Source organism: Oncorhynchus mykiss, chromosome 11 (assembly GCF_057628025.1).
Source record: "Oncorhynchus mykiss isolate SJ-2025 chromosome 11, ASM5762802v1, whole genome shotgun sequence".
NCBI lineage: Eukaryota > Metazoa > Chordata > Actinopteri > Salmoniformes > Salmonidae > Oncorhynchus > Oncorhynchus mykiss.
In genome coordinates, this window is record NC_143032.1 from 64,292,778 (window position 1) to 64,316,200 (window position 23,423).

The following is a 23,423-nucleotide window of genomic DNA, read 5'->3' on the forward strand; positions in this document are numbered from 1 at the left end:
CTAACTTCGAAATAAAGGCACGTGACAAGCCCCCTCCCATTCCGATTTCTAAAAACTCCAATGTTTGGACGTCGGGAATGTGCCTTTACCCCACACGCGTAAAATAGGAACTGAATCAGTGTATGACAGACAAGGTAATAGTATGCTTTTAGGCTATGTATGTGTACATCGCTACCACCACACCTCAACTAGTCAGCACCTACATCATTCACCTATCCCTTTGTCATTATCATCATCAAGGTTTTTATTGTCTGCCACAAATCCACATTTCTAAACTGCTCACTGGTGAGTTGTGCTATGGAAAGACAAGTCGATTATTGTCTTATTTCGGTGGGTTGAAATAGGGTGAAACCTTAGAATTTTGGAAATCTAAACAACTTCAACTTTGAAGGAAAATAAAATGCTATTCATGCTGTGGTGTTCCAAATGTAACAGAATTTAAAAAACACAGACCGGATGTCAAAACATTTGTCTATATTATTATTATAATAAATAGAAACATACAGATGACCAACACTTATACAGTATTCACAACACAGGTGTAGACCCAAAAGTGAATCCAACATCACTGAAACAAAACTGCATAAACAAGAATGAAGTATTGAATGTTCATTTTCATAGTCTACTCACGATTCTATTCAGGTGCAAGCGTATTCAAATCACCCCCCCCCCCAAAAAAAGTGTTGATAAGGTCATACAGGCCAAACTACAGCATATTTAAAAAAACACTCAAACATATACAGTACACAGATATACTTTAATACACTTCCAACCATTTTCATCACAAAACAAAAAGAGAGGAGTTGTAATGACCACGTTGTGGGTGAGGAATATGACTATTGAAAGTAGTATTTCCACGTTTGTAAAATGTATTTAGTTATTAATGGTAGCATTTAATGTACTTTATGGACAGGCTGGTATAGATACATTTTGTGGGTTAAGGGTAGTGTAGTTTACAGTCAGGCTGGGTGGGCGGGGGGGTATGGGTAATGTAGTTTATGGACAAGCTGGGTGAGTGAGATGTGTGGTGTGCTTGGCCTGACTCTTGCTATCGATCAGCAGCAGTTGGTTATTCTTGTGGTGAGAGATGATCTCCTGGAGACTACAGAAAAACTGAGAGGGAGGGATGGAGTAGCGATAGAGAGAGAGAGAAGGGCGAGTTACTACAGTAGTTATTGCAGAGGTTACAGTATAATACTAAGTTGCATTCCTTAGTCTCTTTTCCACACATCCTCTGTTCCTCCCACACCCTCCCTCTATCATCTCCTCTCTCACCTGACCCCTTCATTATTTTTTCAAATCCTCCTTTCCTCCTGCAGCCTCTCTTTTCCCCTCTCCTTATCTCTCTTCTCCTCATCCCAACATCCCATTTTACACCTTCCCCTGCCTCTTCACCTCCTCGTTCTTCTTGCCCTCCTTTCCGAGGGCGTAGCCACGCGTCTCCTCCAGAAAGCGGATGGGGATGTTATAGACCTTCTGTCTGTATAGGACAGCCAGTGTGTAGGGCTGACGGGCATTCTGGGCTGAACTGTGACGTATCAGGAATGCCCCGTCCTACAAGGGGGAGAGTGGTAGGAGAGGTGAGAGGGAGAAGAGGGTGAGGGACGAGGGGAGATACAGTGGATATCAGTATCAAAACCCACATGACCTCTGAATCAGCACAGATGATTCAGACTCACTGATGGGGTGTATGTGTCAGCTAAACCCAGAAGCTACACACACACACACACAAGAATACCCTATTACCCTCTGCACTGCCCTGTGCCTTTCTTGTCAACCTGTGTCTGATATAACCTCCCTGCAAACCTGTGTCTGCAGTCAAATAAAAGGGAGTTATGACTGAGATTACTCTCACATCATTGCTTGTCCATTTCAGCGTGAAATTAAACAGGTCGCCTGTGTTAGTGAAGACAAAGGACCAGAGACAGAAACACTCATATAGCCAGCAGCATTATAACACATAAAACAACACAGCAGTTACTGAGCAGCACAGAGAGAGGAGGGGAGAGAACAAAAGAGAAACAGGTGGATGTATTTGACAGGCTAATGACAGGCTAATGCACTAATGATGCCGGACTAACTATACTGAACAAAAACGCAACATGAAGCAATTTCAACATTTGAGTTACAGCTCATATAAGAAAATGTGTCAACTGAAATAAATTCAATAGGCCCTATCTATGGATTTCACATGACTGGGAATACAGATATGCATCTGTTGGTCACAGATACCTTGCTGCCGGTAGGGGCGTGGATCAGAAAACCAGTCAGTATCTGGTGTCACCAACATTTGCCTCATGCAGCGTGACATATCCTTCGCATAGAGTTGATCAGGCTGTTGATTGTGGCCTGTGGAATGTTGTCCCCTTCTTCTTCAATGGTTGTGCAAAGTTGCTGGATATTGGCAGGAACTGGAACACGCTGTCACACACGTTGATCCAGAGCATCCCTAACATGCTCAGTGGGAGACATGTCGAGTGAGTATGCAGGCCATGGAAGAACTGGGACATTTTCAGCTTCCAGGAATTGTGTACAGATCCTTGCGACATAGGGCTGTGCATTATCATGCTGAAACATGTGGTGGAGGTGGATGAAGGGCACGGCAATGGGCCTCAGGAGCTCATCAGGGTATCTCCATGCATTCAAATTGTCATCGATAAAATGCAATTATGTTCATTGTCTGTAGCTTATGCCTGTCCATACCATAACCCCACCGCCACCATGGAGCGCTTTGTTATACCCACAGGTACACCTGTGTAATGATCATGCTCTGTAATCAGCTTCTTGATATGCCACACCTGTCAGGTGGATGGATTATCTTGGCATAAGAGAAATGCTCACTAACAGGGATTTAAACAAATTTGTGCATAACATTTGAGAGAAATAAGGTTTTTTGATCTTTGATATTTTTTTTAAGCTCATGAAACATGGGACCAACACTTTACATGTTGAGTTTATATTTTTGTTTAGTGTATAACTAATCATATTGATTACCATGGTGTGCTTCAGAGCTGGAGATTCTACATCTACATGCATTGTTATTATGTGGAACTTCAAGAAAGGAAAAGGAAAGGGGGATACCTAGTCAGTTGTACAACTGAATGCATTCAACTGAAATGTGTCTTCCGCATTTAACCCAACCCCGAGAACTGTATGTCTGTGTCCATGCTAATCTCCAGTTTGTTATTGTTTCCTACCTTGTTGATCTGCAGTAAGAAGTCCTCGGCAGTCTTTCTATCACAGTTTCCAGCGAACCACTCTTTCTCCTGTAACACACCACAGTTCTCTATGACACACTGCCCTATCTGTCATGATACTTTACCCAAGGGCAGCCCATACATCAGGTATATCACTACTTAACTAAGAATTGCAGCAACATTTGTATCACTTTAACACTGTATTACACAACTATATGAGAGGTGCAGTATGAGATGGAATGACGCATACCTGCATGGTCGTCTTCATACCAGGGGGAGAAACTTTGACAGATAAAAATTAGTGTTGACCAATGTGGTGAGTGCTCTACAGTCTACTCATAATAAAGCAAGTTCACTAGTATACTGGATAGCACTACTGACAAAAACCACAGTGACCCTAGATTACCCAGAGGTTAAAACATGCTGTTATAATGAAAATGGCTTCCAGTTTACGTAAGTATAGAAAAACAAACAATATGCACCTCCAACTTGTTCATGTAAAAAAACTAACCTAAAGGAATGAAGGGTGCCCACAACTCTGATAGGCATACCATAGTTGGAGCCGAGTGGTGAGAGAGGTGAGCCAGAAACCAGAGGGTTTCCAGTTCGAATCCCAGGTACGAAAATCTGGCGGGAAGTGAGTGTTGCTGGTATAAAATCCTAGATGCCATTGCCTGCCGTTGTGCCCCCCCCCCCCCCCCCCAACCTCTCCAAAACCTGTATATGTATGTGTCGTTCACAGCAGTTTGGGTTAAAAGCGGAAGTCAAATTTCAGTTGGACTGTGTGTGCAATTGACCAATAAAGTGATCTTAATTTCAGAGTTCCGGGCATCCTTCCCATTTCTATCTTTCAGCTGTGACCCAAAACTGGTCCTGTTTCCAGCAGGCTCTTTCTTACCTGCTGCAGTAGAGTGTACAATAGGAGGGGGAGGAGGGCTGCAACAAACACACCAAGTCCAACAATAGCCAACATTCTTACTATAATATGAGCAATATAGTCCAGTGGCTTCATTATTTATACACAAGAACAGTATAATCTTTATAGACCACAAAGTTAACACTATATGGATAACTATAAACAGAATGGAAATCATTATTAGGCAATACTAAGTGGTATCTATGTGTGTTTGATTGTTGATGCTTGTACAAGATTGAATGTTCATAAAGCATGAACCTGCTAAACGTGTTTAACACATAAAACATGCATGTTGTGTGTAGCATGGCCTCATCCAGCATATGCATGGTGCTGTGAGCGTGGCTGTGCTCCCAAGCCTCACCTTGGTTTGGGTTCCTTTAGTGATGCAGGGAGGGGGGGTTTGATGCCCAGGGTGGGTGGGGGCAGTTTGCCAGGGAACATGGAGCGCCTGATATCAAGGGGAGGAGCTGGGGGTGGGATGGTCACAGAAACACAGAGCAGTTTCTGCATTTTCACTTAAAGATACACTCCAGGATCTTAAGCACAACAAATTGATAACATATAGTACAAATTGGATTCGTAACATATAATAAGAATGGCTAAAAAGGTAAACAAACTTGGACGTAACATATAAGAAATGGATGACATAGTACATAACAGAAACAGACCACTTTTGGCTCGTGAGCTCCACTCAAAACTATTGGCTTAAATTAAGCTAAAGTTCGAGAGTGCATCTTTGATGCTTGCATTCCAAATGGCACCCACCCAGTTCCCTATGTAGGGCTCTGGTCAAAAGTAGTGCGTGTAGGTAATAGGCCATTTAGGATGCAGACATGATCTCTTTTCAATGCAGATGGAAGGTAGTGTGTCACATACCCGTCTTTGCCTCATTGACCAATAGAGAACTCTGGAATGGAGCAAAAAGTTAAACCAATACAAACATATGGCCATAGATTAAGCCTATACTCCTGCACTAAAAAACATGTTCAGTGGAGAATGTGTGAAACAGGCCAGTGTTGTATTAAAACGTGTGAACCATGGAGAAACTTACAGACTTGGCTCTGGGCACTGGAGGTTTTCTACAGAGAGACAGGCAGAAAGGGTGGGACTGATATCGCATGTCAAACAACAGTACTCAAATACAATATGGCTTCTCTCAAGACATACAACGGTACTAGTACCAGGGATGGTGCCAAGGCCAGTTTAACCCAGTTAACCCAATTTTTTCATTTACATAACTATAAACAGAATGGAAGTGAGGATATACACAGCGGTGAAAGTAAGGTGGTACGGTCCGGTACGGCGTCCCGTCTAATTAAATAGTGGGGGTACGCCGTACTGGTAAAACGTGAGCCTATCACAATTAATACAGCATGCCCATAGCATTCCCAAAAAAACTATAGGCTACTACACCATTATTTAACCTTACCGCATGTCAGCCGCATGACAAATTAGTGAATTGACTGGAAACCGGGATGTATACGCTCCAAATTCCGTTGTGGTTTGAGAACACTTACATTTTGTCAAAGCAGAGACGACTGCTGGAGATGTTCAAGGACAAGGTGGAGATGAGTGGCCGAGACCAAGGTGCGCGTGGACAACAGTGGATGCATTAATTCAGGCTACATGTGTATATGCTGTCAGCCTAATGCCAACTGCAGAATGTCATTACACTACATGTAGGTGTTTTACAGTGGTGTAAAGTACTTAAGCAAAAATACTTGAAAGTACTACTTAACTAGTTTTTTTGAGTATCTATACTTTACTATTTATATTTTTGACAACTCTTACTTTTACTTCACTACATTGCTAAACAAAATGATGTACTTTTTGCTCCATACATTTTCCCTGACACCCAAAAGTACTCGTTACATTTTGAGTGCTCAGCAGGACAGGAAAATGGTCTAATTCACACACTTATTAAGAGAACATCCCTGGTCATCCTTATTGCGTCTGATCTGATCTTTCCACCTCTGGTGTTGTATAACAGATGTCTCTTTCCATTCATCAAATTGCAGGTGCACAGCACACTTGCGGTTTGGATGCTTCAGTTATTTTCTGTGGAACGAATGTACACGGGTACCCTACAGAAGCACCTTTGTTAAGTGATTAAGTGATTGTTTGACAATCAGATGATTGTTTATACCACATTAAAAAGGCATAGACAGTGTGTCCATAAGGCTATGGGAAGCTTTCCCTAAAGCAAATTGAAAAACATATAGCCTAATTAGCTTACTCCTTATACAGAAATAAATAAAATCATTCAAAATAGGCTACTAAACCAGAAAGCATGATTTGGCTACAGAGGATCGTTTGCTTTAAAATATAAAAAAAATTAATCTGAGGCCTCCCAAGTGGTGCAGCGGTCTAAGACACTGCATAGCAGCGCTTGAGGCATCACTACAGACCCGGGTTCGATCCAAGGCTGTGTCACAGCCGGCCGTGACCGGGAGACCCATGAGGTGGAGCACAATTGGCCCAGCATCATCCGGGTTAGGGAAGGGTTTGGCCGGCTGGGATTCCTTGTCCCATCGCGCTCTGACTTCGGTCACCAGCTAGATGGTGTTTCCTCCAACACATTGGTGTGGCTGGCTTCTGGGTTAAGGGAGCAGTAGGTCAAAAAGCAGTGCGGCTTGGCAGGGTTGTGTTTTGGGGACGCATGGCTTTCAACGTTCACCTCTCCCAAGTCTGTAGGGGTGTTGCAGCGATGGGACAAGACTACTACCAATTGGGGAGAAAAAGGGGTAAAAGTTCAATCGCATAGCCTACACTCGGAAAGGCCCGCAATTTGGGCAGCGGGCGCTGCAAATACCAAAAAGATGATTGTTAAGTTGCGACTGTCAGTGAAAAGCAGAGATCCAGCCAGGCCAATATTTAAAAAATACAATTGCAGAAAAACTGTTTGTCATCTCTATACAACAATAGCCATTTGCAATGAAAAGACTCAAATCTGTCTTTTAGTTATCAAAATTGTTAACTTAATTGAGTGAACAGTAAGTAGCCTATCTTATTGGTACCAGAAGAGAACATCGGCCATATCCCTGTGAGGTGCATATTGACTGTCTTTATCATTGGGTCAAGGCCACTTTTGTTTGTTTTTGGACAGTCATTTCCTCCTCCAGGTTAGATGAGCGTCATGTTGTATTTGTGTCTCCCCTTTTCATAGGCCGATTATATGGATCAGACAACATCATTTGTATTGATCTGTTTGTCAGTGTCAGCAGAGTTGGCTACCGTCTAATTTTTGTAGTGTAAAAATGAAATGCGTGCGTGCTCTTGGGTGTCCCGTACCATTAAGAAATTATATTTATTTTAACTCCTGGATAAGATATACACTTATGTTACACCATGAGTTTGAGCATTTGTCATCTCATGTCTTGACAGGTGTACTCACATGGGCATGGGGGGAGGGGCGGCTGCTGTCTTGGGTGGGAGGGGCATCCTCATGGGCCCACGAGGTGCAGGGGGGCAAGCTGGAGATAGTGGAGAGACAATGGAGAGATAGTAGTATATATTTTTTTCTCAAAATAAGACTTGTATAATATCTCATAAAATATAGTCTCTCTGAAGTTATAACCAATCAATCAACCAACCAATCAAACCAGTAGCTACAGGATTGTAATGTGATATGTGAATGTTTACATCTACGTTACAGCTTAGGTAGTGTTAAGCACCGGCAGCAATTTTTCAACTAACCTTTACATGACGATACTTCCATAGTTCTCTAACTTGGAAGTTACCGGTGTCTTCTCCACTCTCATCGCTACTTGTAGGTGAAATGTTTGAATTTAGAAAATGTTCTCTTATTGAATTAAATACATGCTCCATGAGGTAATCTAACAATGTGTACGCATATTGTCTATTTCAGATCTTCTCTCATTGATCGAGACCGGTGTGTCATTCAAAGCAACGCTTGATTTCCGATTCGTGTTCATGATGTGCAGCATTTTTGGGTGGACACCCAACTGTCTCGAATGCAATCACATTACAATCCTGCAATATACATACTAGTCAAAGCCTCAGTTTAAATACAATTGGTGGCCCTACGGGAGTAACTAACCCGCTGTGGGCTCTAGATACAGGTCATCGCTGTCTTCCTGAAACAGAGACACAACACACATATTAATATCACCTCTTTCTGGCTGAATTAGAAACCACTGAATATACTGAGTGTACATTGTGACTGTGTTAAAATGGTACAGCAGATGCAAAGGCTTAAGCTTTGGGGCTGGAGGTAGGGGGTTAGGGGTGAGGCTGTTTGTTAATGATGTGTTGGACTCACCTGTCCTTCATTAGGGTCCAGGTAGACATCTGCAGAGAACAAAGAAAAGAGGCTGATGTAGAAACAGTTGCAGTATCACACATCCCTCTAGTGGTCATTTGATGTAATAGCACACTGATATCAGTCCAGGGTTCCAGGGTATTATTTTGGTCAAGTTCCAGCCTGAATACATTACAGACGGATGCCAGATATTACAACACCTGGATAGGAATTTAACATATCAGCTCCACATCATGTGCTATAGCCATCTGATGTTAACATTAGAAGCCTCCTCCCTAAGTTTGTTTTATTCACTGCTTTAGCACACTCTGCCAACCCAGATGTTCGAGCCGTGTCTGAATCCTGGCTTAGGAAGACCACCAAAAATTCAGAAATCTCCATCCCAAACTACAACATTTTCAGACAAGATAGAACGGCCAAAGGGGGCGGTATTGCAATCTACTGCAAAGATAGCCTGAAGAGTTCTGTCCTGCTATCCAGGTCAGTACCCAAACAAATTGAACTTCTATTTTTAAAAATCCACCTCTCTAAAAACAAGTCTCTCACCGTTGCCGCCTGCTATAGACCACCCTCTGCCCCCAGCTGTGCTCTGGACACCATTTGTGAACTGATTGCCCCCCATCTATCTTCAGAGCTCGTGCTGCTAGGCGACCTAAACTGGAACATGCTTAACATCCCAGACATCCTACAATCTAAGCTTGATGCCCTCAATCTCAAACTAATTATCAATGAACCTACCAGGTACCACCCCAAAATGGTAAACACAGGCACCCTCATAGATATCATCCTAACCAACTTGCCCTCTAAATACACCTCTGCTGTTTTCAACCAAGATCTCAGTGATCACTGCCTCATTGCCTGCATCCGTAATGGGTCAGCGGTCAAACGACCCCCACTCATCACTGTCAAACGCTCTCTGAACCACTTCAGCGAGCAGGCCTTTCTAATTGACCTGGCCGGGGTATCCTGGAAGGATATTGATCTCATCCTGTCAGTAGAGGATGCCTGGTTATTAAAAAAAATGCCCCATTCAAGAAATTTAGAACCAGGAACAGATTTAGCCCTTGGTTCTCTCCAGACCTGACTGCCCTTAACCAACAAAAACATCCTATGGCGTTCTGCATTAGCATCGAACAGCCCCTGTGATAGGCAACTTTTCAGGGAAGCTAGAAACCAATATACACAGGCAGTTAGAAAAGCCAAGGCTAGCTTTTTCAAGCAGAAATTTTCTTCCTGCAACACAAACTCAAAAAAGTTCTGGGACACTGTAAAGTCCATGGAGAATAAGAACACCTCCTCCCAGCTGCCCACTGCACTGAGGATAGGAAACACTGTCACCACCGATAAATCCACTATAATTGAGAATTTCAATATGCATTTTTCTACGGCTGGCCATGATTTCCACCTGGCTACCCCTACCCCGGTCAATAGCACTGCACCCCCCACAGCAACTCGCCCAAGCCTTCCCCATTTCTCCTTCTTCCAAATCCAGTCAGCTGATGTTCTGAAAGAGCTACAAAATCTGGACCCCTACAAATCAGCCCGACTAGACAATCTGGACCCTTTCTTTCTAAAATTATCTGCCAAAATTGTTGCAATCCCTAATACTAGCCTGTTCAACCTCTCTTTCGTGTCGTCTGAGATTCACAAAGATTGGAAGGCAGCTGCGGTCATCCCCCTCTTCAAAGGGGGGGACACTCTTGACCAAAACTGCTACAGACCTATATCTATCCTACCCTGCCTTTCTAAGGTCTTCGAAAGCCAAGTCAACAAACAGATTACCGACCATTTCGAATCCCACCATACCTTCTCCACTATGCAATCTGGTTTCAGAGCTGGTCATGGGTGCACCTCAGCCACACTCAAGATTCTAAACGATATCTTAACCGCCATTGATAAGAAACAATACTGTGAAACCGTATTTATTGACTTGGCCAAGGCTTTCAACTCTGTCAATCACTACATCCTCATCGGCAGACTCGACAGCCTTGGTTTCTCAAATGATTGCCTCGCCTGGTTCACCAACTACTTCTCTGATAGAGTTCAGTGTGTCAAATCGGAGGGCCTGTTGTCCGGACCTCTGGCAGTCTCTATGGGGGTGCCACATGGTTCAATTCTTGGACCAACCGTCTTTTCTGTATACATCAATGATGTCGCTCTTGCTGCTGGTGAGTCTCTGATCCACCTCTACGCAGACGACACCATTCTGTATACTTCTGGCCCTTCTTTGGACACTGTGTTAACAACCCTCCAGACGAGCTTCAATGCCATACAACTCTCCTTCCGTGGCCTCCAATTGCTCTTAAATACAAGTAAAACTAAATGCATGCTCTTCAACCGATGGCTGCCCGCACCTGCCCGCCCGTCCAACATCACTACTGTGGACGGTTCTGACTTAGAATATGTGGACAACTACAAATACCTAAGTGTCTGGTTAGACTGTAAACTCTCCTTCCAGATTCATATCAAACATCTCCAATACAAAGTTAAAATGTAGAATTGGCTTCCTATTTCGCAACAAAGCATCCTTCACTCATGCTGCCAAACATACCCTTGTAAAACTGACCATCCTACCGATCCTCGACGATGTCATTTACAAAATAGCCTCCAATACCCTACTCAATAAATTGGATGCAGTCTATCAGTGCCATCCGTTTTGTCACCAAAGCCCCATAAACTACCCATCACTGCGACCTGTACGCTCTCATTGGCTGGCCCTCGCTTCATACTCGTCACCAAACCCACTGGCTCCACGTCATCTACAAGACCCTGCTAGGTAAAGTCCCCCCTTATCTCAGCTCGCTGGTCACCATAGCATCTCCCACCTGTAGCACACGCTCCAGCAGGTATATCTCTCTAGTCACCCCCAAAACCAATTCTTTCTTTGGCCGCCTCTCCTTCCAGTTCTCTGCTGCCAATGACTGGAACGAACTACAAAAATCTCTGAAACTGGAAACACTTATCTCCCTCACTAGCTTTAAGCACCAGCTGTCAGAGCAGCTCACAGATTACTGCACCTCTACATAGCCCATCTATAATATAGCCCAAACAACTACCTCTCCCCTACTGTATTTATTTATTTTGCTCCTTTGCACCCCAGTTTTTCTATCTCTACTTTGCACTTTCTTCCACTGCAAATCTACCATTCCAGCGTTTTACTTGCTATATTGTATTTACTTCACCACCATGGCCTTTTTTTTGTTGCCTTTACCTCCCTTCTCTCACCTCATTTGCTCACATTGTATGTAGACTTAATTTTGTTTGTTTTACTTCATGTGTAACTTTGTGTTGTTGTATGTGTTGAACTGCTTTGCTTTATCTTGGCCAGGTCGCAATTGTAAATGAGAACTTGTTCTCAACTTGCCTACCTGGTTAAATGAAGGTGAAATAAAAAATGTTTTTAAATAACTGACTGCATAGCTGATAACTTGGCATGCAACCATTGGTAGATGCAATACAACGTATCTAGTCAGGTAGGAACTCGACTTGACTGTAGAGTTTACCTTCCTCTGCAGGTGGTGGGGGAGAGGCAAACTTCTTAGGAGTAGACCTCTTCCCTGGCTTCTCCTTCCTATCTACCTCAGGCGCTAGAGAGGGAGAGAGGGAATTCTCCTGTACAATAAATGCGTCAAGAATTATACTAACTGTTACTCCTTTTCATGAATCAACATTCACATCTATGTATAGGGCACAATGTGTTCATATTCAAAATACACAATCAAATAGGATGTCCTGGACTAAGAGGGGAGGGTAGAGAGCAGAGGATAGGAGGTTAGAGAGCAGAGGATAGGAGGTTAGGGAGCAGAGGATAGGAGGATAGGGAGCAGAGGATAGGAGGATAGAGAGAGGGGAGGATAGGGAGAGGGGAGGATAGGGAGATGAGGATAAGAGTATAGAGAGAGGGGAGAATAGGAAGATATGAGCAGAGGAAAGAGGGGGAAGTCTCACGTTTCTTGGTGTTGGGGTCAATGTAGAACTCCTCAGGGTGAGGCTGCTGTTTCTATAGAGGGGAAAGACGACATTAAATAACACTAAAATAATGCACACAGAGAGGTAGGCACACAGAGAGGTAGGCACACAGAGAGGTAGGCACACAGAGAGGTAGGCACACAGAGAGGTAGGCACACAGAGAGGTAGGCACACAGGCTAAAGTGAAAGGTAGGGCAGTGATACTCTGATAGTTTACCAATGCTTTGCCCATGGGCGCCATCTTGGCTGGCCTTGGGGGTGCAGCTGCCTGCCTTTTGGGGAGAACAGGATTGGACCGCTCTGACGTCCTCTCTGTGGAACCCAAAAACAGCCAATCAGAGCGCTACGTCCTTTCCTACAAAGCAAAGAGCTATAGTCCCTCTGAAAATGTTTACACATAAATGCACACCTCAATACAATACATACAGGGACAAAACCTAAATTGGAGATCCACGCACCAAACTTAAGTTTTCAAGCAAATCTCCCATTGGCATGAATGCATGATTTACATGAAAGTCAGATTAGCGGATCTCAAATGGGAATGATATTCTACAGTGGTGGTTACCCAAATAGACATTCTCCTCCACATGTCTGGAAGGAACCTTCATGGCGGGTCTCTCACAGGGGGGCGCCTCATATGTGTCCCCATCCTCTTCATCCTGTCATCCACACACAAACACACCAAGATGACGACACAGGACCTCTCACAACCAAATATCCATTGGTGTATTAGTCATGTGTGTGACATTTCGTCAGTCACTGTGGGAAAAGGCTATTTTAGGGTTAGGGTTCCAATTAGCGTTAGGTTTAGAAGTTATGGGTTAGGGGAAAAATTATTCTGCATGGGAATTAATTGTTTGATCCCCACAAGGATAGTAAAACAAAAGTGTGTGGGTGTTCTCCTACTTACAAACTCATCTTCTGGCCACCCACCATACCCCGCATTGTTCTCTGAAACAAAGAAATAGAGAGCGAGAGAAAGTAGAGTTGGGAATGGAATAAGAGAGAGAGAAATGGAGGACAAGAGAGGTAGAATCATATGAGAGAGAGAGAGAGAGAGAGAGCAGAATAAGCACTTCACACTATAACTTCCATAAAGAGGAACCATATATTCCCAATAGCACAATAAGGGGGATTTCCTGAAGACTCACCTATCCTTTTGGGTGGAGTTGGAGGCCCACTGTGTCTGTAATGAAAAAGAGGAAAGAAAAATGTTGGTTACTTCTGTGCTGTATCATGGCAGTGGCTTATGGTTCTGCTCAGAGGAAGACAGATAAGAATGAAGAACAGAACTTTGATAAGGCTACTTACAGGTTCTTTAATTTTCCAAAGAAACTCTGAAAATGAAAAGAAAACAGAAGGACTGTAAAATCTCTCTCACACACACAGGATCTAAACACTAACCTTTTCAAACCGTTTGTGTGACATTATACAATAAAGGGCACCCTCAGTTATACTGTATGTCTAGGCCATCCCAGACATTTTCATGTCCCTCTCCCGTCAGCCTCGCTATCAGACCTATTACACAGGCTGTGTCAATGACTGCTTTAAGTACCGAAGGTCACTAAGCCAGGCAACAGCGTTTTAATCAAAAGACAAGACCTCAGGTCACAATACATTTTAAAGAATGAAGACTTAAACTATCACAAACTACAACAGGGGAATATTGATCATTGAAATGTCCCAAAATCTAAAATATACACTACCATTCAAAGGTTTGGGGTCATTTAGAAATCTCCACGTTTTTGAAAAAAAACTACTTTTTTGTCCATTAAAATAATATCAAATTCATCAGAAATACAGTGTAGACATTGTTAATGTTGTAAATGACTATTGTAGCTGGAAACGACTGATTTGATGGAATATCTACATAGGCGTTATCAGCAACCATCAACCCTGTGTTCCAATGGCACGTTGTGTTAGCTAATCCAAGTTTATCATTTTAAAATTCACTTTTCTTTCAAAAACAAGGACATTTCTAAGTGACCCCAAACGTATGAACGGTTGTGTATATTTGTTATACACTAGCCTTGCATGCAGAAATAAACTATTTACACAATTTAACAAATGATCTAGTGAAGCCACAACAATGCGTGTATCTGGGAGGGGAGGTTAAGGGAGGCTATATTGTGTGGCACACTGAACCTATGATAAAAACAGGTGACTAAAATCAGGAAGTGAATATGGCTGTGTTTTCCCACAAGGCTGATTCTCAGCAGGGCTGCTCAGAGAGGAGAGGAAGGATTGATGTAAATTATCACAAAAATAGAGATAGGGGGAGGGACAGGGGGGAATGAGACTGGGAGAATAGAGAAACAACAAGAGAAGCACAGTTTGAGTTGATTAATCTGTTTAATATTTTGATTTCCTGTGCGTGGACATTGTTAATGAACAAAGCCAGCCCCCATAACATGGTCTTTTCTGTTCTACAGTATCCTAATTCTTAAAAACAGTGTGTCATTGTCAATAAATCAATTTCAAGTAATCAATCAATGAACATTTGATAGACTTCAGGGATTCTTTGGCATTATGGTTAGCAAGGTGAAGGTCTGTGTATTCAGTGTAAAGGAAGATATCATGACTGATAGGTATGCCTCAGGTCAACAAAACCTTGAATATAATTTCCCCAATTATTACAGTCCTAGGCCCCATCTTTAACATATTTATGTCCTGCCACATTGTCTTAAATCATTAGCATGTCACGTTTTGTGTTGAACGAGTTAATTTAATAATGTGTGTTTTTTCTACCTTAGAAGTAGTTGGTTATTAGATCAAAAGTCACTGAAACATGTCGATGGCCAAATATAGAAAAGCACAGCAAGTAAGCTGAGGAATCCTTACTTTGTTATTGTTTGTGTCCAAGGAGTCTAAATCTGTCATTTCAGAATGCATGTTCCTTATCCAACCAACAGTATCTGTGGAAGCTCTTTCAAATAGCAACCTCTTGCTTTTCACACAGTCTGAAATACCCGCAGTCTAATATAAGAGCAGCCAACTTCTTTAAAAAGGTTTATAGCTCACCCCATATTCAAACTTTGTCAGACGTTTCCTACGTCATGTGGTCCATAGTCAAACTGACTTTAACAAGACAACAATACACACAAGACCTCATATCTTGTTGGGATCTTTACTGTCTGCATTAGGAAAGATATGTACGGTAGGTTTCAAACCCATAAAGATGCTGCCAATGTTTCCCATTCTTTAGGGATCGAGGTTGCAGATTTTAACAATATCTACAGTGAAATCTACAAAACAGAGAGTGTTGTGTCCCAAATAAAATGGCACCCTGTGCCCTGGTCAAAAGTTCACTACAAGTGCACTACAAAGGAAGGGAGCAGGCAATGTGTTCAATAATGAGCTCGGCTTGACTTTAGACCACATCTGAGGTACGAAAACCATACCTCTAAACCAGGGTGAGTAGTCACCAAAAAGAAGGACATTGTTACGGACCCTGGGAAACCATAAGCCGCAGGAGGAAAAGGGAAATGACCTTGTGACTGTGAACCTTGTCTGATGCAAACAGGGACAGAGGCGTCGGTCCTGTCAACACCTGGTTAAAGTGCAATGGTACAGCCATACATGTATTGGGTAACTCTTTCTTGAGATTTATCTTAGTCTATTTAACATCATGGCGCATTACTATTGTACAAGCATAACCATAAGCGATTATGGATATCTTCCTAGTATGTGTACATAGCTACTACGACCACTTCCAAGAGGTCTGGACCTTTATGGCACAGGTCAGGTGATTGTGGCTCTCCATGTGCATTTGCTCACTTCCCTTCAATGATTTAAAAGAAAATGACTAATATTAGAAATATGGTGGAATCGCTCTAGCCCATGCACACCAATCCTAGTCTTTTAAATGTGTGGGAAGTAGCCTAGTGAACGAGTGTACACAAAGGAAATTATACATTATTGGCAGTGGCACACACCAAGCCATGCTTCAATTTTCCTTTCAATCACTGCACGATCATGATTTAATAACAAATACATCATTAACACACACGGAAATAACAGCAATTGATGCACATGGACATGTTGCTATGGAAACCTTTAATTTAGGGAATTATTTTTTATGAAACATTCCTTAACATAATCCTATAGGCATTACACTGTGTTGGTGTTTATATTGGGAATTTATGTAGACAGTGGTTGAACGCAATAACTGGGAACACATCAACAATAAAGCCACTGTACGAAAAGTTGAAAGTCCACGCTGCCTTTATAAAAGTATGACGCATCATTATAACAATATTCACAGTCTTCCATACTGTAATGAAGGTAGAAGGTCTACTACTGTATTTCCAATAGCTTGCGAACAAGATCAGAAGATGTAACGTTATACACCAGCATTTCCTAAACTCGGTGCACGTTTTGTTTTTTGCCCTAACACTACACAGCTGACAGGTGCACGTTTTGTTTTTTGCCCTAACACTACACAGCTGATTCGAGTGATCAAAACTTGATGATGAGTTGATTATTTGAATCAGCTGTGTTACGCTAGGGCAAAAAACTAAATGTGCACCCCTTGGCGTCCCTAGGACCGAGTTTGAGAAACCCTGTTATAGGCAAATAGGCATAGGTGCAACTTCCTTTAATCAACACGAAGTGAGAAGTCTCTATACGAATAGAAAAGTGTATATGCTCCATTGCTGTCTGATTCTTTTGAGAAGGTAAAAAATCAAAATGTACATTACCATTGTCATGATTCAGGTGTCTCTCTCTTCTCAAATCATGAGGAAATTAATTTGTTGCTGGCCTCACATGCAAATAGGCTATAGAGAAAGAGGGGGACAAGGGATACAGAAGTGAGTGTGAACAGGTAGGCCAGCACACTAGTATTCTGCCAGCAGCACAAACGATGACGTCAAATTGGTATGGTAATGACAAAACCTTCAAAATAAAAGGATGCTTTTCAAAACATTGCAATGTGGATAACTAATTCAAATTATATGGAATTTTAATCAGTTGCCACTTTCATTGTGCCAATAAGAAAATGCAATAAGTAATTTATGAAAACAAATACAAAATATGGTCTTAAAATATATTTTTTAAGACCAATAATGAAAAAATACAATGTTGACGCAGGTATATTGAGAATATTGTAGAGAACATTTCTACCTGTCTCAGCTAAAGTGGGGTGGAAAATATTCAGTGGGGTCTCTACTAACCAAATATGGTTCGTTTTGAAGGGGGACTGTGTCACACGGCCTGCTGCTGGCTTTTCACTCCGCCCCCCTCTATATTGCCTAATGCAATACACTGTAATAGACTGTACATGTGATACATATTGGCTTGTAGAGAACTGATCTACCTGTCTCCGCCAAAGTGGAGTGGAAAATACTCAGTAGTCTCTACTAACTAAATATGGTTAGGTTTGGAGGAGCACTGTGTTGTAGACATGCATTTAGTCCTGAGTGTTATAATAATTCCAAAACAATTAATGATTGTACTGTTGTGTTGAATATCAGTTGTATGAGACAGAAGGATTTGCCTGCATGGCTTTTGATTGAGCAGGCCTCCTGTCAACGTTCCTCACTCCCTGCACTTGTTAATAGCCCATCATATGTGAAAAAATCCACTTATGACTCTAACCCAGTCATTTGTCATACGCTTAGGATCTGGAAACAGATTAGGTATTTTCTTAACATACCCACTGTATACATTGACAGCCCGATTTGCCTGAATCATGCTTTCCACCATGCATTGGATGATGTGGTGTTTTCACAGTGGAGGGAGAAGGGGCCAACAACAATTGGTAATCTATACATAGATGGTCAGTTAGCTTCATTTCAACAATTACAGGGAAAGTTCAACATGCCAACAACACATTTTTTCAGATACCTCCAAATCAGGAATTTCGTAAGGACACATCCCACAGTATGGCATGAAGCCAAATAGTCCTACATTAGATAGCTTGATCCTTGTCAATCCCCATTCAAAAGGGTCGGTCTCTAGACTGACTGTATGATGTGCTACAGGCCCACATAGAGGTATCCACAGACACCATTAAAAGGGCTTGGGAACAAGAACTTGGCTCAGAAATCTCAGATGAGGACTGGGTAGAAGCTCTCAGGAATATAAACCGCAGTTCAGTGAATGCCAGACACAACCTTGTACAGTTTAAGGTGATGCACAGGTTACATTACTCAAAAGTAAAACTGCATAAAATATTCCCGGACACCTCACCACTCTGTGAGAGGTGGCAGGATGAGGGGACGTTGACCCACTTATTCTGGACATGTCCTAAGTTACATGTTTACTGGGCTCTCATTTTTGATTACTTATCTAGAGCCTTTGATAGAGTTCTAGCCCCAGACCCATTGACCGCTCTGTTTGGTACAGTTGATGGGAATAATCACGAAGGGAAAGCTGTCTCTCTTTGTACTCTATTAGCCAAAAGGCTCATATGGCAATTTTGGAAATTGGAGACTGTACCTACCTTTGAAATGTGGTTACGGGATTTAGGGAATGTAATACATATGGAAAAGATTCGATACAATACCTCCAATAGAAGTCCAATGTTTTACAAAATATGGCAGCCGATACTGGATAAATGGTCTAGTCCCGCTTCATAACTGGGTTGACGATCTGCTGCTACTCTGTGCTGTACTCTACTCAATATTTATTTTTGGCTTAACTACACTGCTTGTAATGACTATATGCCGTCTTCTTATACATGCACCACCTAATAGGATTTTGTTTTGTTTTGTGTATGTGTGAGTTAAGTTTTGTTTTGTCATATAAATTGGCCATCCCATTCAACAGTACAATGAATGTCATTGTTAGTATTGCTGTCTTTTTTTTATTTGATTTTTTATTGTAAAATAATAAACATATTATTAAAAAAAGAATATCAGTTGTAAATACAACACACTTTAATACCTTGCTTTGTTTGTTTCCAGTGTGAAATACAATATAAACGAAGACACAATATGAACCATGATGGACTGGCATACCTGTGAACAACCTAGATCAACCTAATGGTGATCAAATCAATTCCACTTCTAAACATAAACGCACATGTAGTAAATGTGCAGCAGAACTCAGTAGACAAACAATTTGGACCTGCATTCCAGATATTCTTGTACTTTATGTTTCTCGTGTAAGGTCAAAGGTCACCACTGTAATGTGAACCTGTATCCCCATCTCGCTTTATTGATCTTCCAGCAGTTGGCAATGAAAGGTTGACCTACAGATTGAGCTCAGTTAATATCTTTGCCCATGATCTCCTCCACAATCACAGATTATACTCTCAAAATTGCTGTCAGAATGAAGTGGTGCTGGGTATGTACAACACAGTCCCCCTCCTAAACACATATTTGATTAGTAGAGACCCCACTGAGTATTTCCCACCCCACTAGCTGAGACAGGTAGAAAAGTAATCTCTACAAGCCAATAAGTATTCCATATACCGTGTATAGCATTGCAGTGAGTGGAGTAAGGAGTCACTAGTACTCTGTATTAAACCCATTGCCCAGCACAAGAGACCCATTTATGTTTTGCAGACTCTATTGAGTAATTCTAGTAACATGAATGTGTATTTTATTTAAAGTGTATTTCTTTAAATATAGCCTAATCGAAAGAGATCCATCACGCTCTCCCAGAAGCTTGTCTGGTGCGTAAAACCCACAGTGGTATGCTATCTCATGAATTGATATGATGTAGTCAGGTGAGCGGACACCTTGGGCGGTTGATTCATGAGTTGCCCTTCATGCCTGCTTCCATACCCTTTAATTCTGTATTTCTCATCCCTGATTGGCAGATGAGTAGCAAACCTGATTAGAAGCACCTGCTGCTCATCGGTTGTTCTTTGCAAATGCTGTTTTGAATTAAAATAAAATTGTACCTACACATTGAAGAAGGCTGTAAAGCTGAAATGTCTGTGTACACTATCCCTGATGCAGTGAAGAAAAACAAACATTACACATTTTGGTTTGATTAAATAGAGCCTACACAAAAGCTTTCAACATACCAGTATTTTTGTAAACTTTCAAAATAAACAATATTACAAATAATATACATACAATTATCAATACATTTTTTCAAAGGTGGTTGCAATGCTGTGAAACAGTTGAACTGCACTAGAGTGACAAAAATATTGACATTCCCAAATGTCTTTGCAGGGGGACTCTTATTTTGAGAAAAAAATCCACGATGGTGCTGTCAGTATAATATACTGCTGCTTGGAAACCCATCTATGCTATCAGCAGAACATGCTTGATTTTCATTTGCGAGATAGGTTGACCGGCAGTGCTGCAAAGGTATTGATGTGCCTCTTTTTCCCTCTGAGAATTTGCATACTACTTGGTCACTGACTTGTATGTGCCACCTGGTTTCACAGCCTAGCCTTCCTGTTGCCTGTCTGTCGCAAAAAAAAACATAATAAATGTTAATATTAAATTCTTCCCCAGTAAAATGTTGAATCAGTCAAATTTTATGGCCCAAAACAGTATAAGGAAGAGCGCACTTTACTTCGGAGACCAGGCAGATTGGGCTGCTCCTCAATAGTCTAAAGATACCTCCTCTCCTCATCTTCTCTCCTTCATCTGCACATAGACTGAACTGAAAATTAAGAAGACATGGTATACTGTCGGTGAAAGCAACATGGTGGATGTCTCTTCAGAATCTGTAAGGAGAGGAAACAAATGAGACAAGAAGAGGAAGCTTTTTGGAATAGTGGGATGCACCCTGCACTGGCCTTTGCTCTCACACTGTAGGGAAGAACTCTAACTGGGACAGAGAGGAAGAGGTGAAGCGAGAGGCTCCACTCCCATCAATATCTGTCTATGTGCCTCCCGAGTGGCAGAAGTGGTCTAAGGCACTGCATTGCAGGGCTACTAGAGATCCTGGTTCGAGTCCAAGCTCTGTCGCAGCCGGCCGCGACCGGGAAACCCATGGGACGGCGCACAATTGTCCCAGCGTCGTCTGGGTTGGGAGAGGGTTTGGCCCGCAAGGATGTCCTTGTCCCATCGTGCTCTAACGACTCCTGTGGCGGTCCGGGCGCATGCACGGTCACCAGGTGTACAGTGTTTCCTCTGACACATTGGTGTGGCTGGCTTCTGGGTTAAGTGGGCATTGTGTGAAGAAGCAGTGTGGCTTGGTTTGGTTGTGTTTTTTCATATGGAGGTCTATGACCGTGTTGGATTTGGTCAACAAAAAATGTGATTGCTAATTTGTGAGACTTATTTGATTGAATAGAAGTTTTGTAATATTTAGGTTGTTACGAATGTGCTGATATAAGTGGACGCAGGTGACATCTTGGCAACTTTGAGAAAACAGAGTTGTGTCTGTCTGTTGGTCCCATCTGATCTCGCCGCCTCCTACCTTTCCCCTTTTGCGACAACGACTCCTATTGTTAGGGCAGAGACAAGACCATCTCATCATTATACAGTGCATCATTTATACAGTGCATTCGGAAAGTATTCAGACCCTTTGACTTTTTCCAAATTTTGTTATGATACAAGTCCCGGCTCTGGCTGGGCCACTCAAGGACATTCAGAGACTTGTCCAGAAGCCACTCGTGCCTTATCTTGGCTGTGTGCTTAGGGTCGTTGTCCTGTTGAAAGGTGAATCTTTGCCCCCGCCTGAGGTCGTGAGCTCTGTGGAGCAGGCTTTCATCAAGGATCCCTCTGTACTTTGCTCCGTTCGCCTTTCCCTCGATCTTGACTACTCTCCCAGTCCCTGCCTCTGAAAAAGATCCCCACAGCATGATGCTGCCATCATCGTGCTTCACCGTAGAGACGGTGCCAGGTTTCCTCCAGACGTGACGCTTGGCATTCAGGCCAAAGAGTTCAATCTTGGTTTCGTCAGACCAGAGAATCTTGCTTCTCATTATCTGAGGGTCTTTCGGTGCCTTTTGGAAAACTCCAAGCGGACTGTCATGTGCCTTTTAATGAGGAGTGGCTTCCATCTGGCCACTCCACCATAAAGGCCTGATTGGTGGAGAGCTGCAGAGATGGTTGTCCTTCTGGAAGGTTCTCCCATCTCCACAGAGGAACTCTGGAGCTCTGTCAGAGTGACCATCGGGTTCTTGGACACCCACCTGACCAAGGCCCTTCTCCCTCGGTTGCTCAGTTTGGCCGGGTGGCCAGCTCTAGGAAGAGTCTTGGTGGTTCCAAGCTTCTTCCATTTAAGAACGATGATGGCCACTGTGTTCTTGCGGACCTTCAATGCGGCAGACATTTTTGGTACCCTTCCCCAGATCTGTGCCTCAACAACCCTGTTTTGGAGCTCTACGGACAATTCCTTCGACCTGATGGCTTGGTTTTTGCTCTGACATGCACTCTCAACTGGACCTTACATAAAGTTGAAGTCGGAAGTTTACATACACTTAGATTGGAGTCATTAAAACTTGTTTTTCAACCACTCCACACATTTCTTGTTAACAAACTATAGTTTTGGCAAATCGGTTAGGACATCTTCTTTGTGCATGACAGAAGTAATTTTTCCAACAATTGTTTACAGACAGATTATTTCACTGTATCACAATTCCAGTGGGTCAGATGTTTAGATACAGTAAGTTGACTATGCCTTTAAACAGCTTGGAAAATTCCAGAAAATGATGTAATGGTTTTAGAAGCTTCTGATAAGTTAATTGACATAATTTGAGTCAATTGGAGGTGTACCTGTGGATGTATTTCCAGGCCTACCTCCAAACTCAGTGCCTCTTTGCTTGACATCATGGGAAAATCTAAATAAATCAGCCAAGACCTCCTTAAAAAAAATGCCGCAAAAGACCTTGTGAAGATGCTGGAGGAAACAGGTACAAAAGTATCTATATCCACAGTAAAAACGAGTCCTATATCGACATAACCTTTAAGGCCGCTCAACAAGGAAGAAGCCACTGCTCCAAAAAAAGCCAGACTACGGTTTGCAACTGCGCATGGGGACAAAGATCGTACTTTTTTGGAGAAATGTCCTCTGGTCTGATGAAACAAAAATAGAACTGTTTGGCCATAATGACCATCGTTATGTTTGGAGGAAAAAGGGGGAGGCTTGCAAGCCAAAGAACACCATCCCAACCGTGAAGCACAGGGGTGGCAGCATCATGTTG

At 42.4% G+C, this 23,423-nt stretch overlaps 1 protein-coding gene across 1 annotated transcript; it reads right to left on the minus strand.

Annotated features, from left to right (window-relative positions):
• Positions 1-738: 738 nt before the first annotated feature.
• On the minus strand, positions 739-17,305 carry LOC110536183 (uncharacterized). Its single transcript, XM_036936061.2, has 19 exons — positions 17,065-17,305; positions 13,676-13,701; positions 13,516-13,550; positions 13,275-13,315; positions 12,930-13,023; positions 12,582-12,676; positions 12,344-12,395; positions 11,899-11,982; positions 8,396-8,424; positions 8,174-8,210; positions 7,508-7,586; positions 5,165-5,192; positions 4,990-5,020; positions 4,475-4,580; positions 4,096-4,133; positions 3,448-3,479; positions 3,198-3,266; positions 1,396-1,554; positions 739-1,113 (listed from the first exon to the last, which is right to left on the minus strand). Exons 1-19 carry the CDS (start codon positions 17,071-17,073, stop codon positions 997-999), a joined length of 1,161 nt encoding a protein of 386 aa, XP_036791956.1. The 5' UTR covers positions 17,074-17,305; the 3' UTR covers positions 739-996.
• Between the last annotated feature and the right edge of the window lie 6,118 nt (positions 17,306-23,423).

Coding starts and splice junctions, on each gene's coding strand:
- LOC110536183 (XM_036936061.2), bottom strand. Junction 8,425..11,898: donor CCCACCACCTGCAGAGGAAG/GTAAACTCTACA, acceptor TGTTCTCTGCAG/ATGTCTACCTGGACCCTAAT. Junction 1,555..3,197: donor TCTTACTGCAGATCAACAAG/GTAGGAAACAAT, acceptor TCCCCCTTGTAG/GACGGGGCATTCCTGATACG.